The sequence below is a fragment of the Camelus ferus genome, chromosome 8 (assembly GCF_009834535.1).
Source record: "Camelus ferus isolate YT-003-E chromosome 8, BCGSAC_Cfer_1.0, whole genome shotgun sequence".
NCBI lineage: Eukaryota > Metazoa > Chordata > Mammalia > Artiodactyla > Camelidae > Camelus > Camelus ferus.
In genome coordinates this window covers 37316615-37334766 of record NC_045703.1, presented here as the reverse complement: position 1 = coordinate 37334766, position 18152 = coordinate 37316615, and the positions used below count along the sequence as shown (strand labels likewise).

The 18152-nt window shown below is 35.6% G+C and overlaps 1 protein-coding gene across 2 annotated transcripts in view; it reads left to right on the top strand.

The window, feature by feature from the left end:
* The window catches only part of MAN1A1 (mannosidase alpha class 1A member 1), a 151469-nt gene that overhangs the window by 48670 nt on the left and 84647 nt on the right, over positions 1 to 18152 (top strand). For both annotated transcript variants that reach the window (XM_032484791.1, XM_032484788.1), the window contains exon 5: positions 2890 to 2970. In XM_032484791.1, coding sequence (XP_032340682.1) covers positions 2890 to 2970 — 81 coding nt within the window. The remainder of the gene's footprint in view (positions 1 to 2889; positions 2971 to 18152) is intronic.

Here is an 18152-nt window from a genome sequence, read left to right as displayed (position 1 = left end):
GTGTTCTTGTAAGGAATGCATTGTCCCTGTTTAAAAATGAGAAATCAAGTCTCAGAATACGTGACTTGGCTGGGACCTCACAATCTGCCGGCTTCTGAACCAGCTCTTCCTGACTCTAGGGGGCTGTTTTTATGGTCTGCCGCCCCCAGTTTAGCCAACCAATTTCTTACGTTTTTATTTGCTTAGTTCTTTTCATCTAAGGATCTGTAAACAGGGACCTAAAGTGTCTAAATTTCAGTCTTCTGACCTAAAACATAATATAGCCCAGAAAGTTAAGAGCTATCAAATTAAGATTTCTGAATAATTTAGATTTAACTTTGAAAAGAAGAAAAGAGAAAAAATTACATGTTGGGAATTGAAATGTAGTTTTGCTTTTCAAAGGAAGGTATATATGATGACCACTGAGCACGACCAACGATGATGTGACATTCCTGAGCAAGATTCTTAAAGACAAGGACACAGCAATCACTGCATGGATTTATTAACAAGCCAGATGTGCTTTTTGGACAGGCTCACCAGACTATTAGATCCATGAAATTCAAAAGACAAAGCACCTGACTTTGAGCATGGCGCACTTGGCAAAATCATCTCCCAATATCTTACAGACAGAGCAAGATAAATATAACTTAGGTTCTATCTAGAATATATTGCTGGATCAATAACTGGTTGAACAACTATACCCAATGGGTGACTGACATCTTGCTGAAGATACTTTTAGGGTGGTGTCTGACATGGCTCAGTCTTCTACCTTGCAATAATTTTTATCAGATGTCCATATAAAAGTCCTGATTATCCAAAGTTTTCCTAGGAGGAAAAGAATACCTATCAAATGGACTGAAAGCCAGAATAAGAATATGAAATCATCTTAACAGACTTCAGTAGGCAGAAATGTGGAAGACTGTTCTTAGGTTTAAAAACTGAAAAACACAAGTACAAATTGAGAGTGGTATGATTTGTGGGTTTAAATTTATTAGATTTTATTATTAGACTTTGTTATCTTTAGACATAAGAAGTATAGCTATGTGAACCAAAATAAACTAACAATTTCCTTCCTTTTTCCTTATCAGTAATTTTGTGGAATATTAAAGCTTTTACCAATATTTGTACAATACTGAGAGTGGTACACCTCACAGATAAATTGCACCTATAAAAATGCTTTTAATCAAATTATACTATGTGCATGTTATAGATTATGAAATACAATTAAACAAACTCACCAGAGTCTTATATTATGATGCTTTTGCCTAATACTGGCCCAATAATTCTCTTTCCTAAGTAATTTTCATAATCTTCCTTTTTTTAAGAATTTTTTGAAAACGTTTTTTAACTTTAACAGTTACTTAGCTTTATACCTTTTTAGAGAGAGCATGTAGAAATTAAATGAAAATATATCTCCTTTTTTTTCTTCTGGAATTGTTTTCTCCCACTAAAATGTAGACTCCATGAGCTTGAGGACCTTATGAGTCTTCATTGCCATGTTCCTAGAACCTAGGATAGTTCCTGGCACATAGTAGTTGCTCAATAAATGTTTGTTAAAGGAAATAATAGCTCAGATGATTTTGACTAAGCTCATCAGCTGGATATTGACTCCATATAGTGTAGTTTGCTGTTTGCCTCTGTGATTTCAGTGAATGGCTTTATTTTAGACAAAAGTGAACAATTATTGAGTAGGCCCAATGAACAAGAAAAGAAGTTAACTAAAGCTTGCAGTGTACCTAACATCTATTGTGGATTACACGTGCTAAACAGAATGTAGGAAAAATCCCATGTAGTAGTCAAATGTTGTAAAATAATAAAAAGTATTGACAATAATCACTAATTATATGCCTCAATTTCTGGCCATTAATAAAGGGACTTGATACATTATCATGTGAGGTGATACAGGAGTCAGGATAAGAGAGCCCTAGGCCAGGAATCCGAGTACTCAAGTTTAAATCCTGATTCAACCACATATTAGTTGTCTGACCTTAAAAAAGCCGAAGTAACCCCTATAAATCTCAGTTTCTCCATTTGTAAAATGGACATAAGAATAGTCATCATTTTACAGGGTTGGTATCAGGATTAAAAAGACATAGTCCATGTGAAGAGATTAGCACAGGATATAGCACTTTGTAATAATAACATAAACAAGCTATTATGGTGTAAATAAGAGCAGTTTTAGCAAGGTGCAACACATTATTATCTCTTTTGTGCAGAGATGAACTTTCTTCTCAGAGAGACGTGACCATCCTAGGCCACAGACAACATTTGGGAACCAGCGCTAGAACCCAACTCCTCCAACTTGAAATCCTGTTTGTTTTGTTCTTTTGAGGGGTGGGGTGTTATTAGGTTTGTTTGTTTATCTTAACGGAGGCAGTAGGGATCGAACCCAGGACCTCGTGTATGCTAGGCGTGCTGTCTACCACTGAGCTATATACCTTCCTCCCTTCAAGCCCTGTTTGCGTTCTAGCTGTGCTCCTTTAACATGATATGAGAAGAATCCTAGAATAATTTTGAACTACCAGCCAAAGTATAAAGAGTCTGAATGGCCCTTCAGGAAGAAAAGCATGCAAATGAGTAAAAGGACACAAATAGAAAAATAGAATGTCCTGGGTCTATTGCACCTGCATTGAGAATATTGAATAGTGTATCTGCTGTTGAATAGAGGGAGGAAATAACTTTATTTTAGAAATATTTTTATTATTTATTTTAAAAGTCAAAATGATTTTATCTATCTACATGTATTTTTGGCACTTAAAAGACAGGGCTTTTTGCTCTTGTGTATAAATTTCTCTGGGCAAACACTTAAGATTGAACAAAATTTAAATATTTAATGCAACTTTATCATGATGTTTTTCTCGTTTGTGTACTACCATATGTATGTGAATTGCCTTTATTTTGTTTCCACAGAATGCTGAAGTTTCTGTTTTTGAAGTAAATATACGCTTTGTTGGTGGACTACTCTCAGCCTACTATCTGTCGGGAGAAGAGGTAAGATGAAAAGCAGCATATATATGGGAAGTATAAAGTGTCTTAAAATTATATTTTCTGGGTAAAATATGTCTTTTGCAGCATCTATTAAATTTTCACATTTCAGTGGGCCACTAGCATACACTAAATTTCTTATAATATCTACTAATTATATGAGCACACTGGGAAAGTCTGGCAGAACATGTTGTCAGGAAATGTTTAGCAATGCCTTTAAAAAACCCTGGCTCCGTTATGTTATGTGTGGTGTGATTACAACTACAAATTATATATGCCTGTGGACAGAGTAAAGAGGCTTAGCACAGTGGCAGGCTTGTGGATAAATCTGTTTCTTTAAATACTATTTTAATGTTAGTAAAATGTTCACTTAATAAAAAGTTTTTAAAGTTAAGAAAGCTTGGCAAGTGAGATACAAAAATTACAGTGTTTTAAGAAGTTGAGGGGGTAAGGGAGATACCCAGCTTCCCAGCGAGAAGTCCCGTAGGCCGGTATCCCTGTGTACAGTGCTGCCCTGGGTTGAGGCCTAATTAATGATCCACTGCTCAGAGCAAAGCAGGAGTGCCTTTAGTTGATAGATTAAGAAGGGGTTTTTGTATCGTGCTCACGAAGAGCACAGATTCTATTTTCTTGAAAAGTTTTGGACAACTTTATGAATGACAACCTCAGTGTCCACTAAGAGTCACTGGACTGGGCCTCACCTTTCATGTCGACAGTGTTAAAAGCTGACATCAAGGAAGAACAGTCCTGTATTTCAATTGCGTATCGATCAGATTTGTGTTAGCCGCAACACTCTGGCTAGGGGAGGAGTGGAGCTTACCTGGTGTAGTAGTTTATGCATTTCTACGCTCCTTCAGACAAATTTAAGCAGAACAATAAATGTTTAATGAGAAAGGCTGTTTTACTTTGTTTCTGTCTCTCAGGTACTTTCCTAGTCATAACAAAACAGCCTGCACAATCTTAACATTCTCTCTCTGCTTAGATTTTATTCTACCTCAGAGATTTTAAAAGTCCGTAGATGGCTTCTCTATTCCCCATATCTGTCCTGTTTATGTGTTAAATTCTGTTCCTCATTATCCCTCTTATTCCCTTAAACCTGGGAATCCATATTTTTAAGAACTCATACTTAAAATTAACCACTGTTTTTTCTAACTAAAAAAACTGCTTTTAGAGTACTTGTCTTTGAGTATTCAGTGCCTGCGTATTCCCCCTGTTTTTGACATGGCATGCTTAAGATGACCTTGATTTTAACTTTCTTCATCAGTTCCGTGGGAGTGAGACAATTTGGACGAGTTAAGGATGCTTCATTCTGTATCTGGGCTCAGATAGGGTAATGGAGCGTACAAAGAGAAACAATTACGTATTTCTTCTAAATATACATCATATTTAATTAAGATACTTTTTTCACTCATAACAATGCCTTAAGTTTATATGCAAGTGTTTATTTCTATATGTGTGTATGCTTATTATAGGCATATATATTTATATACTTATATAAATATAATACCTACAGATATTATAGTTTATTGGTAAAATCATTTGCCTAAGATCTTGTAAGGGTATTTTTAAATTCTATACTTAGCTAACTTTAGTAAGCAAAGGACTACAAAAACACCTTCACCGAAAATAATTATTCTTTAGTACATTTGCTTTGTCCTTATCCCTGAGCAAAACATTGTTTGTATTATATCTAGATTTTCTTTATTTTAATTTAATAAAAATTACTTTAGGTATTTCCTTTTTTATATACTTTCCTATGTTTCTGTAGAATATGTGTTAATTTTGGTTCTTAAGGATTCATCTTCTCAGCTTTGTTTTTGCTAACTATTCCCTAAATGTTGCACAGTTGGGTTGTTCCTAGTATTTCTGTATTTTGAATAATATAGTTATAACCAGCCAGTTAATGTGTTTATTCTCTAAATTGGGATTGCCAGGTGGGAAATGATCAGTATTAGACTATTTTACCATCATCTCCTGTTTCTTCCTCCCAGTTATCTCATCACTGTCAGTTGCCTTTCATTTGACCAGTGCACTCAGGAGACTGGCTTTCAGGAATGTGATTGAGGAGAATTATTTTACCCCAAGTCTGTGCCTAAGCTATTTGTCTCCATATCACAGTAAAAAATTAGGCAGTCATTTAATAGAAAGAACATCAACATGGCCAAATTATGAATTAGTTGGTTTCAGATTGTTGAGAAAGTTCTATACTGCATACTCTTCTATGTGGATCAAGATATTTACTAAGACAGTCTAGGAAAATTCATCTTCCTAAATTATCTCACAGAGGGGCTACTAAATCATCATAATTTAACATTCTCTTTTCATCTCTGTGGCTCAGGAGTATTCTGAGAACATCTTATAAATCACCATCAGAAGTATATAAGTCCACATTGGTATAAGCTCAAGATTCTTAAGTTTATATTGCAAAAACAGAAGAGGAAATACCACTGATTTGTGTTACATGCTTCAGGAAAATTACAAGTAGAAACACTGAATAATAATCAAGAATGTCAGTGGAACTCTATCTAACTCATGCTACCTAACTGTCTAATGAAGCCTACCAAAAGAACAATAGAAACGTGAAATACTTGTTGACAAACACTTTGATTACAGGGACATATTCAAAAACTTAAAATGTCCTAACTCAGTTAAAATATTTTGTCATGTTATTTTTTTTAAAGTCAATCCACAAGACTTCCAGAGTCTAAATAAGAAATGCAGACAACCATAGGAATTACAAACAGATGGGATAGAAATAAGATGAATACTAAATACTAAATGATCAGTATTAAAAATAAAGAGATAGTATTGCTCTATTATAAGTTCGAGGGAAACTAAAATCCTCATTGGAGATATAGTGAATAGCAGTACCTAGAATATCATTATCCATTATGTTCTACAGCTCACTAGTTTCTTGAGATATGGCAGGATAAATCTGTATCTGTATACGTACTAAAAATAAATCCAGAAAAAGCTACATCCTGCATTCTTTCTTAGAAATTCACAATTCACAGAAAAAGAAACTGATTTTATTTATCCCTATGTCTTCCATACTTACTTCCTCTCTTATGTTTTTAATGTAACATCCGCTAACACTGAGTTACAAATATAGTTTCCCAGAACAAATTTTGGAAAATGCCACTGTAGCATAAGAAAAATCAAAGCAAAAATGATATTGAAAATTGGCAAATGCAAAACAGGACATCACAAAGGAAGATGCACGTAGAAGGTAGCATGTATGAAATTACCACGGATTATTATTTGTTTTATGACAGAAAGCAGTGGCTATGTTGAGCAGAAAGAGAGTGTAATGGAATATAGTGACACTACAGACTCCTAGAGAAGGCTGAGGAACAAGTTAGAACTAACACTCTCAAGTTGCCACAGAGGATCTGCAGCTCAATAGTCACTCTGGGACATCCTAGGATTAATAATAAATATGCACTATTTTTTCTAACCTTGTAAGGACACAAAGTCCCAGAAGAAAGAGGTCAGTTGGCAATTTTGGTTACATGTGGCACCTTGACAGTCTTGGGAAATGAAAGAGAGGATATGATAGAAGAAGTCTTCCACAGACTTTGAATTCGGTATCCTATGCAGACCGAGTATAGATAATTCCTGAACAGGAAATTGAGACCCTTTTAGAAGAGTAAGAAGAAAAGATGTTTGGGGGGGATCAAAAAAAAAGACATAATTCCACTATGGTGAATAAGGGTGTCAGAGGAAATAGACAAACTGTATGGAAACTGATAATTTAATGAAATGCTTGGGAAAGATTTTTCTGATTTGAAAAACTGCTTTATTCCATAAATTGAGAACATTTAGAACTGCCAAGATATTTAATCCTTAATGGAAACGCTCGATTAGTATGTTTTAAGTATGTAAACTAGAAAAACAAAAAGTCAACTCATAAAAGCTAAAAAGATTAAAGAATGAGCTTTCAATGAAAAAAGGTAACAAGGGTACCTGATCCAAAACTGTGGAAATATATATAATGGATTCTTACATTAGATCATTTTACTCTGCCGAGATAGCCTGCATTTTGAAGGTAGCAAAAGAATGCTTTTTCCCAAATCCACCAAAAGAAACCCACTGCTCCAGACACATCAGTACAAAAGATTGCTGAAGGACTTACCTGAAAAAGAGAAGTAGCTAATGCCACTAATTTTAAGACTATCAAGGGGAAGACATGGAGGAAGGGGATGGAATTGTGGGTTAGGGAGGAGAGAGGTTAGACTGAGCGTGTGAATGTGATGGTAGAAAGATCTCTTTTCTTTCTTGTCATATGATTCAGACATTTGTGGGTGCTTAGGAGGCTGGACGTCAACTTTGTAGAGTTTGTTTAGTGATGAATAATCATACAAGTGTTTAGAAATCTCATAGAAAATTAGGATGCACTGGTGGGGTTACCTTTCAAACTCAGTGTCTGCCACAGTCCACTAAAAAGAATAGTCATTTTCCAGAACATCTATCTGTCACGTGCCTTATTCTGTAAGGAAGCTAAGGTGAGTTAAAGAAAATGTACATAATTCAGAGCTGTGGAAAACAGCATAAAGACAATACTAAGTCACATAACAAATAGCTGTTAGAGCAACGAGGCTCTGGGCAGAAAGTTATCGTCAGGTTTCCTGAAGGCCAGAGTGAAAAGGGGAGAGAGCTAATAGTCATTTAGTTTTAGTACTTTTATGAACACTAAAAATTTGATAACATAAAATCACCCACATATAATATTACCTATATACAGACTAAATTTTCCATAAAACACGTGATCAATTGGAGTAAACAAGAAAAAAACAATACAGTTGGATCCACCAGGAATATTTTTGCACCTCTAATCCTGCTTAAATTGTAAACACTGGGCTCAAATATATCCCTCTCTCTCAAATATATGGAAGGTAGTCTAGTTACGGTCTCTTAAAAAGTCGGTTTGAATCCAGAAAGCAGAGAGATCAAGAAAGGGCATATTTGGAAAACAAAAAGGTCAGATTTTGAGTAATACAGCTATAAAAGAGAGGCTTGATTGAAATAATGGCACAATGAAACAGAAAAATGAAGTAATCAAATTCTTAACCAATATTTACTATGTGCTACAGATAATGAAAATTTTTCAGTAAATATATATATAGTATGTATGTATGTATGTATGTATACAATGTTACAATCAAAATATAATATTGGAAGTATGTGACACATATTTTAAAATGGTGAAACCACATGAAGACTTTTAAATAATCCCTTAAATAACTAGATCAGGGAATTGATCTAAAATACTAAAATAGACTACTTAGCAAATAGCTGAAGTTTTGCTTAGAGAAATACATGTTTCTAAATGTCTATATTATAAAAAATTACTGTTTGGTGAACTAGGTTTATATTTTATTAATTAGAAAAAAGAATCAAGAAAAAAAGTAATAATAAAAATAAGAACATAAATAGATTATAAAATTAGAAAAAGGGCTGGACTTACCAAGCTTCTCCCTCCTCATCAATATTCTTACTGATGAATTTTCTGGGAAAGAATTTGGCAACAGGAAGAACTGTAGTATTAAGTATTCATCTATTAAGTGACCAGGGGTTGACGAGGAGGAGTTTGAGGGGCCCCCTCAGCAGGAAAACGCTCACAGGTGTGGGTTTGGGAGAAACTACGGTGACATGGCGTTCGTCAGGTTGGGCCGCGTCACAGAGAAGCAGTGAGGGCCACGTCCACAGACGCAGTCACGGCTGGGAGAGGTTCAGTAGATGTTGCTTGCATTCCTACCACCTACTAGACATAGTTCTTTGCCTTGAGATGCACCTGAGAATAAAATCACCTCAAATCCCTGCCTGTGGAGCTTGTCTGTTAGTGAGGAAACGTAACTCTCATAAACCAAAGCTGGGAAACTTGAACAGACCTGCATGAAAACAAGGTTTGTGTTTTGGTTTATTTTGTTTTGAGTATCGCAGGATAATAAGCAATCAGAACTGGTTTAGAGATAGACACCTGTCACACCTGACCTTCGTACTCCCAGCGTCTTCCCTTGTTAGTCACTCTCCACTTGAACACTGAAGACGTATTGTGCCCCACAGCCCTTCTTGGAAACCTCCACCGGTCCCTGTGGCCTTAAAAGTTGAGTCTTCTGACTTTGTCCACAAAAGCTTTATAATCTGGCCTCAGATTACATTCTCTGGATTTGTCCCTTACACACCTTCCTCTGTAACTACAGTGGGCTTTTTCCGCAAAATACACCAAGCACATCTGCATGCTTTTTATTTCCCTCTGCCTAGACTGGCTCTCACCTGCTCCTTCCAACTCCCCCAGCCTAGATATGGCCCCTCTGTGGGGCCCTCCCCTGACTGCACTGCCCCCTCCTCCTTCGAGGAGGAGCCAGGCACCTGCTTCCTCCCCTGCACTCTCTGGGGTTGCTGCTGTTACAGTTCCTTGTATATGGATGGGTCTGGGGTCATCTTACCTCCTCACTCCACTTTCCCTAGTAGCATTTGTGCAGCTTAAAAGTAAGGTTTAAGTTTCTTCTGTTTTTTTCTTTTTTTTTTTTAATCCCTTTACTTAGCACTGCATGCCTGGCACTAGAAAATAGTTAAGTGCTTGTTGACTAAACCTTTATGAGGTTTCCTGTGACCTTTATTTTTTAAAACTCCAGTAGAAATTTTCTCCAATAACTTCCAAGTAAAATCTTAACACTGATAACAAATAGACAGCTGTCCAGGAAAGCTTGAGGTAGAGTGTGGGGACAAAGAGAATGCAGAAAGGTGATTGCAAACATACAGGATCTCTAACCTCCTCTATAACCCCCTCTACAAATCCACCCTCTTCCCCACCGCAGCCCTCTCTGCACTAATCCTGGCAGAACATCTTTTCATCTGTTCTGCATATACCAGTTCTCCAAAAGAGTTTTGAAAACCAGTGAGCTAGAGACTATCCAAATTGAAATCATTACTAAATATGGTAGTTTGTTTATTTTGAATTTTTAAAATAGAATTTACATCTGAACATTTTGTGAAATTTTAAACCTAAGAAGAAATTATAAAAGGTAAATGGGAAAGAGATTCTACAATGTAGAATTAATTTGAGGAAACTATCCAGCTAAAACTTTCTAAATGGTTTAATGATATATTTATGCTAATTTTCTAGAAAGAAACAATTTTAATCATATTAATTAAATGATGTTGATTGTTTCTTTATGTTATTTTGTATTAATATGTTTGGCCCTATGATTTCTTGGAGGTTTAGATTGAGCCTTACACATATGTTAGATATTAATTTACTACTCAGCATTCACTATTGAAATTTTTATAAAAGGAATGACTACAATAAGCTAAATAGATAATATTCTTATTTAAAATGGTTTAACTTAACAAAGTGATATTAGATTCTAGTGGTTTTGCTTAAATTTATAATTAAGTTTCCATGGTTAATGAGTTATAACTGCTGCATATTAAATTTTTTGATTGGAAAAAAGGGATCTGGGAGTATATGGAATTGATTCTAAAATAATATACGTTTTAGTCAAATGAAATTACTATCTTTTTTTGTCTCAAAGTGAATTAGAAATCAGACCTACTCCTTAACCCAGATTTGCTATATGTGTCTCTCTCTGTATAAACCTCTGTCCTGTGTTTATAATTGTTTTTAGAAGCATGGAAGTTGTATTAGCTGTAAGAACTTTATCTCAGTAATTCATGAAAATAGTTCTACAGTTTCCTAATAATTCCAGCTCCAAAACTTATTTATGGCTAATGTATAAATGCCAGAAGCTGGTATAGATTTCCATCTGATTGATTAAGGTGGTAGACCAAACAAGAGGGCTTGGGGCCCAAAGGAGAGGGAAACTCAGAAAATTAACTTCTTAATGAAATATTTGTATCCCCCTTTTAGGTGAGCATAGCACTTTGCACATAGTAAGCGGACTACAAGTTCACATCAGTGAGAATAGACCCAGGTTACGATGCAGCTGGGAGTAGCAGAAGATAAGAATTTGTGAGAAGAGAGGAACTTTTTCAAGGGTCTCCAAACTGGAGTCAGTCCTGCACCACTAGGAAAAGATGTCCATCCTGTGGTAGAAAGTAGAGAGTTGTGCCTTGGGATAGGAGTACGTTTCTTCATTAACTTTTCAAGTAAAAACCTACTCCTCCAGGACTTGTCTACAGAATTTTGCTTCTCCAGGAAACACCTCCTATGCTAGGCTTCTCCTCCAACTTCCCAAGTTTCATACAGTAAAGTTGACAGCATAAACTACCGTATAAAAAAAAGAATGCCTGTCACCAGCATTGTGGTTATCTGCTGGGAGAGCCAATCAGCGCTCTGTGGCAGCACCTGACTGTGTGGAGCAGACGCTGGGGACCTACCTGGTGCTTTTCCTCTAACCCGTTTCTCTGTGATTTAAGTACTTCCCTAAGCCAGGCACTTCTCTTTTTGCAAAAGCCTAATGTAAGAGATGAGGTAATATGTTTGTATTTAGATTTAATGTTGAATCATTTCATAATTCACAATGTCTGTTAAAACCAATACTTCAAATCATTTTTATTGCCTGAACCGTATTGACATAGATTTCTAATACTAGATTTGTGTGTGTTATGTACATGTGCGATTTAAACAGAAGTTATATTTTTCCAGGAATATTTCTATGTGTTTTTTCCTGTGAAATTTTGATGTCCTTTAGAAAGGTATCATGAGATAGCTATAGCAAGGAACCTAAAATTTAAAAGGACTAGTAGAAACTTCCTGAGAATTGTGATAATTTACCATCTGTGAAGTCCATTCATTTAGTGGATCAGCAGATGCTTATTGAATACCTGCTTTGAAACACTGCACTTGGTGCTACAGGAAAAACAAACAAGAAAAACAGCCTCCAAAGGGGAGAGTATAGCTTAGCAGTAGAGCCTGTGCTCAGCATGCACGAGGTCCTGGGTTCAATCCCCAGCACCTCCATTAAAAGAATAAATAAATAAACCAATTACCCACCCACCCCCCTTTTTTTTTTTTTTTTAAAGAGAAACAATCTCGATTGATGAATATTAATTCGTATAAATGTCACAACAACCCTACAAAGAGAGTTAGGAATAGTTACTGTTTTTATCCTCATTTTACATAGGGAGAAACAGAGCCCTGAGAGTTGAGTACCTTGCCCAAGGGCACATGAAGTGGCAGAGCTGATGTTCAAACTTGGGTAGTCTAGCAACAAGACACCAAGTAGCAACTAGACATTAGGGATCTCAAACACAGAAGACAGATGCAAGCAGTAGACTTGAACTTAAGAGTCATTGACAACTAAACTGATACTTGAAGGGATAGAAGGGAATGGGGTTGCTGAGAATACATTAGACTAAGAAAAGAGAGCCTTAACATTTAAGCATTGGTGAGAGGAGGAAGCTAGAAAGAGGGACTAAGAAGTAGTGGACCCAGAAGAAGGAGGAAAGCCAATATAATGTGTTTATCACAGAAGCAAAGGGAAAAATAGCATTTTGAAAAATGTGAAAGTACTCAGTTGTGTCAAAAGTTGCTGCTAGGGCAAGATATTTAAGGAATGAAAAGCATCTTTGGACATTGCAGTGTGGAGGTCATGGATGACTTTACTGAAAGGACTTTTGGTAGAGTAATAGCAGAGAATTTAAATTGGTTTTGGTTGAAGAGGAGAAGGTCTTTAAGAAGGTGGGGAAGAGTGGAATTCAGAGGACAGATAGCCGTAGGGAATGGTCCCTCCTCCACTGCAGTATGAAAGAGTGGAGGAGAAAATAGGCACACATGTCAGTGACTTGGTAAATCTGATAACAAAGATATGAGATAATTACTGTCTGGTGACCCCTGTTAACTGTATGAAGAAATAGAAGACAGGGACATCTGCTGAGACTCACAGGGAAAAAATAGACATTTGAGATGAGTGTATATAATTTGAAATTGTCATTCCGGAGGTGGTTGACTAGAGGATCCTGGTAGAGTTTCTGGACAGTATCTAGGTGGGTGACCATGAATTCATCATGGCGTTAATTCTCAGGCATATATTTCTTTCTCCAGCATGTTCAGATACAAGCATGGAGAAAGTAGTTGGTTGGTTTGGTTTTAGTTGAGTTTTGTTAGACAGATACCAAAAAAAAAAAAAAAAAAAAAGCATGGATTTTATTTAAATTATACACATAAAGTCCAAGAATGGGTATAAGACAGTATGAAAAAAGCAGGGAATCATTGTTAGAGAGAAAAAGAGGTTAAATTGCTTGATGTTTAGTTGAAGTAGGATGGTAGAAGTAACAGTAATTAATCAGGTGACTAGAAGCTCTGGAAGTTAAGGCTATAAAGTGGAATGTATGACTAAGAGTTTTTAAAAATGGAGCAGTTTTAAGGGATGTCATAATCCAGGATAACATGAGACTGAGTGATGAAGGAGGGGTTTTGCCAGAAGCTGTCTGCGTGGCTGACTATGCAATATATTTTAATTGAAAAAAAAAATTGGTTTTTTTTTTAATTGAAAAAAAACACCAAGCATCAGTGAACTTGTTTTTAAATTTGCTGAGATTTAAACCCTTTATATAATCATAAATCTGTATGAAAGTATGTGCTGAACAAAGGTCACTGCTTGAACAAAACAGAGAAAAATATTCATGCAGTGTGAAATTTAAATATATGATTGTTGGACAAATATTCATGACTCTAGAGTCTTAAGAAGTTAGTGCAGATGATTACAGTTGGCAGTAGAAATGTAAACAAAATGCTTATCCGCTAATTAGTTCAATTTGAGGCAACTATATACCTATGCAGTTGTTTCTTTTAAGCTATATACTAGATGAACTTTTATCTACGGTAAATTTAGTATATTTGATTGTGGTGTTGTAAATTTGCTTTGGATTTCCTTTAGTCAATTCAGGCTGTAATATGCTATACTGGAATATCATAGACTGGGTGGCTTATAAACAGACATTTATTTCTCATAGTTCCCGAAGCTGGGAAATCCAAGATCAAAGTGCCAGAGGATTTGGTGTCTCGTGAGGGCCAGCTTCCTGTTTCGTAGATGGCCATCTTCTTGATGTGTCCTCACATGGCAGAAGGGATGAGAGAGTTCTCTGGGGTCTCTTTTATAAAGGCACCAATCTCATTCATGAGGGCTCCACCCTCATGACCTAAGCACCTCCCGAAGGCTCCACATCAAAATTATCATTACATTGGGGATTAGCATCTCACATATGCATTTTGGGGGACACAGTCTATGGCAGGTGCCTTCCTGAGTCTTCTAAAGATTCCATTTATAAAGCTTTCTTGTGTTACCATTTTATAATGTAGATTTGTAGTTTATGTATTTCTTTAAAGTTTCTTCTTTAAAACATTTTAGAAAATAGTTCATTGACAAATCTTGGGGTTAACCATCCTAGTAACTAAAGCCATTTCTGCCTCATTTTGAAGTGTTTCTCCAAGAGAGATCTGCTGATATATCTGAATATACCACCATTAACTTTGCATTTGAAAGTTCATCTTATAATTTAGCTGAAAATTCTTTTACATTGATGATAAAGTGGACGTAAGCCTTAAGGTTAGTGTTTGTTTTTAACTTAATAATTGTTCTGATTTTAATCTGAAGTGTCACATTCCTCTGAAGCACTACAAATAGTGATCATTTCCAGGGTCCTGCAAAATGAGAAAACTTTAAGAACTCTAAGAACTTTAGTGGTATGTTCAGAGAACACAAGAATTTTTTCACAGCTCTTTATTATAAACTCTTGTTTTTCATCCATACCAGAAGGTAGAGGGTTAGAGTTAGAACAGATAAGTTGAAGAGGTTGTCATCTTTGTCTAATAAGTCCTGTTTGGTTGATATATTTATTTGTTTAATCTTTTTTTAACAGATTTTTTTAAAGTTCTCGATAGAACAGGTCACAATCGCTCTAATTTATAATTGCTACTAACTTTTGTGTTTCAATTCTTACAGCTATGCTGGTATTATAATTATTATATAGTGGTCTCTTTCTTTAGACTTCTCTTATGAACTTCCTCTAGTCAGGTAGAAAGTACACTTATTATTCACTTTATGTTTAACTGTTAATTCAGATAACAACCATAGCATGAACGTTGACTGTGTGCTATCTAATCTTTATGACTATTTCACGGTATCTAGTGCTTTATGACTAGACTTAGAATAGTATTAACCCAGAGTTTAACTCTGAAGAATTAGGGGTAGTGGACCTTAAATCTCTGTCATCTTGTCAGGTTTACAATTATTAACATGTTTAGTTGCTTATGATTCACACCTTTATTCAGCAAATATTACGTGCCAGCTGTGATTATTTTGAGCATCTATTATGTGCCAGGCTGTGTTCTTGTCTCTGGAGGATTCGGCGATGCTCTCATGAAATGTACAACTAGCGAGGTAAAGTAATAAATAAGTTCACAGGATAATTTCAGATAGCAGTAAGAACTGTGAAGCAATACAATACAGTCCTGTGATAAAGAGTGACAGGGAGAGGGGCAGGAAAAGGAGGACTACTTTAGGGTGAACTGAAGCTTGGATCTGAATGACACTATTGAAGATTTGGAGAAAATAACATGCTGAACAGAGGAAGCCGAGAGTCCTGAGTTTATGGTAGATTTCTTTCTTCCCTTTGGGATGCAGAAGAGGAGGAGGAGGACAGTGGTGGTGATGATTATGGTGGTGATAAGACTGTTGAACTTTTCTTCACAAGTAAGGCATATAAATAATTGAAAGCGCTGAATAATGTGGATGTACATAATTTAGAAAAAAGCATAGTATTCTCCAGTTTTGAATCATATTTTCTAATAAAGAAATATGGAGGAAAATGGTAGTATCTTATTTTAAATGAAATTAGTTTGGCTTTATTAACAGACATAAATTGTGAAAGTTTACCAATACAATTGGAATGCTTTCATGTAATTAGAGAATTCCAAAAAGAATTTAGAAATAGCTCATAAGTCTACCATATGTTGACAGCACTTTAATAAAATTCTTCTGACTATGAATGAAACTTTGGAATCCAGTTACCTATTTACTTTTTATATTTTATTCACCTAGACAAAGAGAAGAAAAACTCGTATTTATTGTCATATATCATAAAAGTAACTGCAAAAAAGTGATTAAAACGCCTAATTATCATTGTCATTAAAGATTTTCAGTGAACCATTTTATAGTATGTTCTCCTTCCGTTAAGTTAACTGTTGTCAAAAGATAAGACTCAGAACCAGGGCCCTTAGGTTAAGCTAAGATTAGATCCAGGGACCTGGCATTCCTCCAGGAGTTTTTCCTAGGGGTTTGTCCATTGTGGAATTTCAAGATGCCACCTCAAATGATGGAGTTTAATTAGCACTCAGATAAATGGATAGTTGCCACACTTTTAAGGATTACAGTCTCGTGTCTCCACTGCCTGGTGCACACTTCCCACTGGCTTTACTCATCCATTCAGTGTTTCCCCCCCGCCATGTTCAGACAGGCGCAGAATAATCACTTACTCTCCTTACAGACACTCAAAGTAAAATACCAACACTCTGACTTCTTTATCCGCCCCCGACCTTTATTTCCCTATCAAATTAGCAAAGACTAAAAAGCATGTTAATACCTAGTTTGGAGAGAATAGGGCAAAAATTCACTCAGATATTGCTGAAGGGAATGTAATTTGATACGAATATAAGAAGATCCTCAGTAAAGGTATTTATTTAGCTCTAGTTATTCGACACTGGAGAGTCTATCCAAAGGAAATAATCCAAAATGTAATCATATTATACCTAAAGCAGTTAATGAATATATTTTATATACTCAGTAAATAGGAAGCGACATCTCAAATACCCAACACTAAAAGAATTGTGGAGCAGATCATGGAATGCCCACACGATGGCATATTGTTTAACCACTAAAGTTTATGCTTGTCAATTTATTTAATGGCATGGACAGGTATTCATATAATAAATAAAGCAAGATACACAATTTCATGTATAATTTGATTATTTTTGACCATTCTCCCAGCCTTCCACCCCCACCTCTGGCAACCACCAGTCTGTTCTCTGTATCTATGAACCTGGTATTTTTGATTGATTGATTGATTGATTGTTTTCAGCTACAAAAATACAAAGAATAACAAATGGGAAACTATTCCCAAATATAAACAGTATTTGCTTCTAGTCGGTATATGATCTTTCCCCTGCCTTTTTGTTTTTGTATATTTATCAAAATTTTCATAGTGAACTAGTAATAATCTTATGATCAGAAAAATATTAAAGGAAAACTGTAATAAACTTGGAAAAAAATCATTACCAAACTTTTGCCCCTAGACTTCCTCAGGATTTAGTTCCAGCTTTTTTAAGATTTGAATTTTTTAAACTTTTCTTACAAGAATACACCCTGTGAAGTCTTGAAAGTCACCTTTCTCCCTTTCTGACATCTGTTTCATAAAGAAAATGACTTCACTCAGTGATAATTGAATTTCCTGCTTTATAGCCAATTTATAGATTTCCATTTCAGACTGTGGCTTATTTACAACAACATCTATTAGATGTTAATATCATCCTCAGTTCACATGGAAATGGAGGTGACACAAAGCTTAAGTAAACAGATTGTTCATAAATCCTTGCACAGTCTCAGATCCAACTATTTAGTCTTTGTATTTTCAAGAGCAGTTTAAAAAGAAAAAAAGCTAATTATAATACCAAGATTTTTTTCTTACACGCACACAGATCTATTTAAAATGTGATACAAAATAGTATGTAGAGTATTTCATATTCTTAAAAAAATGTGCATTGGAAATCTCTGCATTTTTCACCCTCAACCATTTAAAAGCCAAAAGAGTGGAATTATTTGTGATGATTATTATAGACTCACAATAAGGTGTATGTTCATTACTAACATAGAAGGAAATCTGGGACCACTGAGGCACTTGGCACAATCTGTGACTTCGTCTTTCTCTACAGGATCTAATTGAAAGAAGGTATTAGGAAAGACTTAGCAGAGAGCCATTTTCCTGTTGTTACAGCAGTAAATATCCCTTAAGAAACTTCAAAACATGCATGCTTGCTTGAAGACGAAGAGAGTAAGAGAAAAGCTGTTCAGTAATGAGCCAGGGGAAGAAGAAAACCCTGTCTGAGAGATAAAGAAGGTGACTAGAAAAAGGGGAACATACAGTCTACCAGACACTCGTGAGACTTCTCAAAACAAAATCTAGAGTCGCTTTATGATGGAAACCCAAGATAATTAGAAACTGTATTT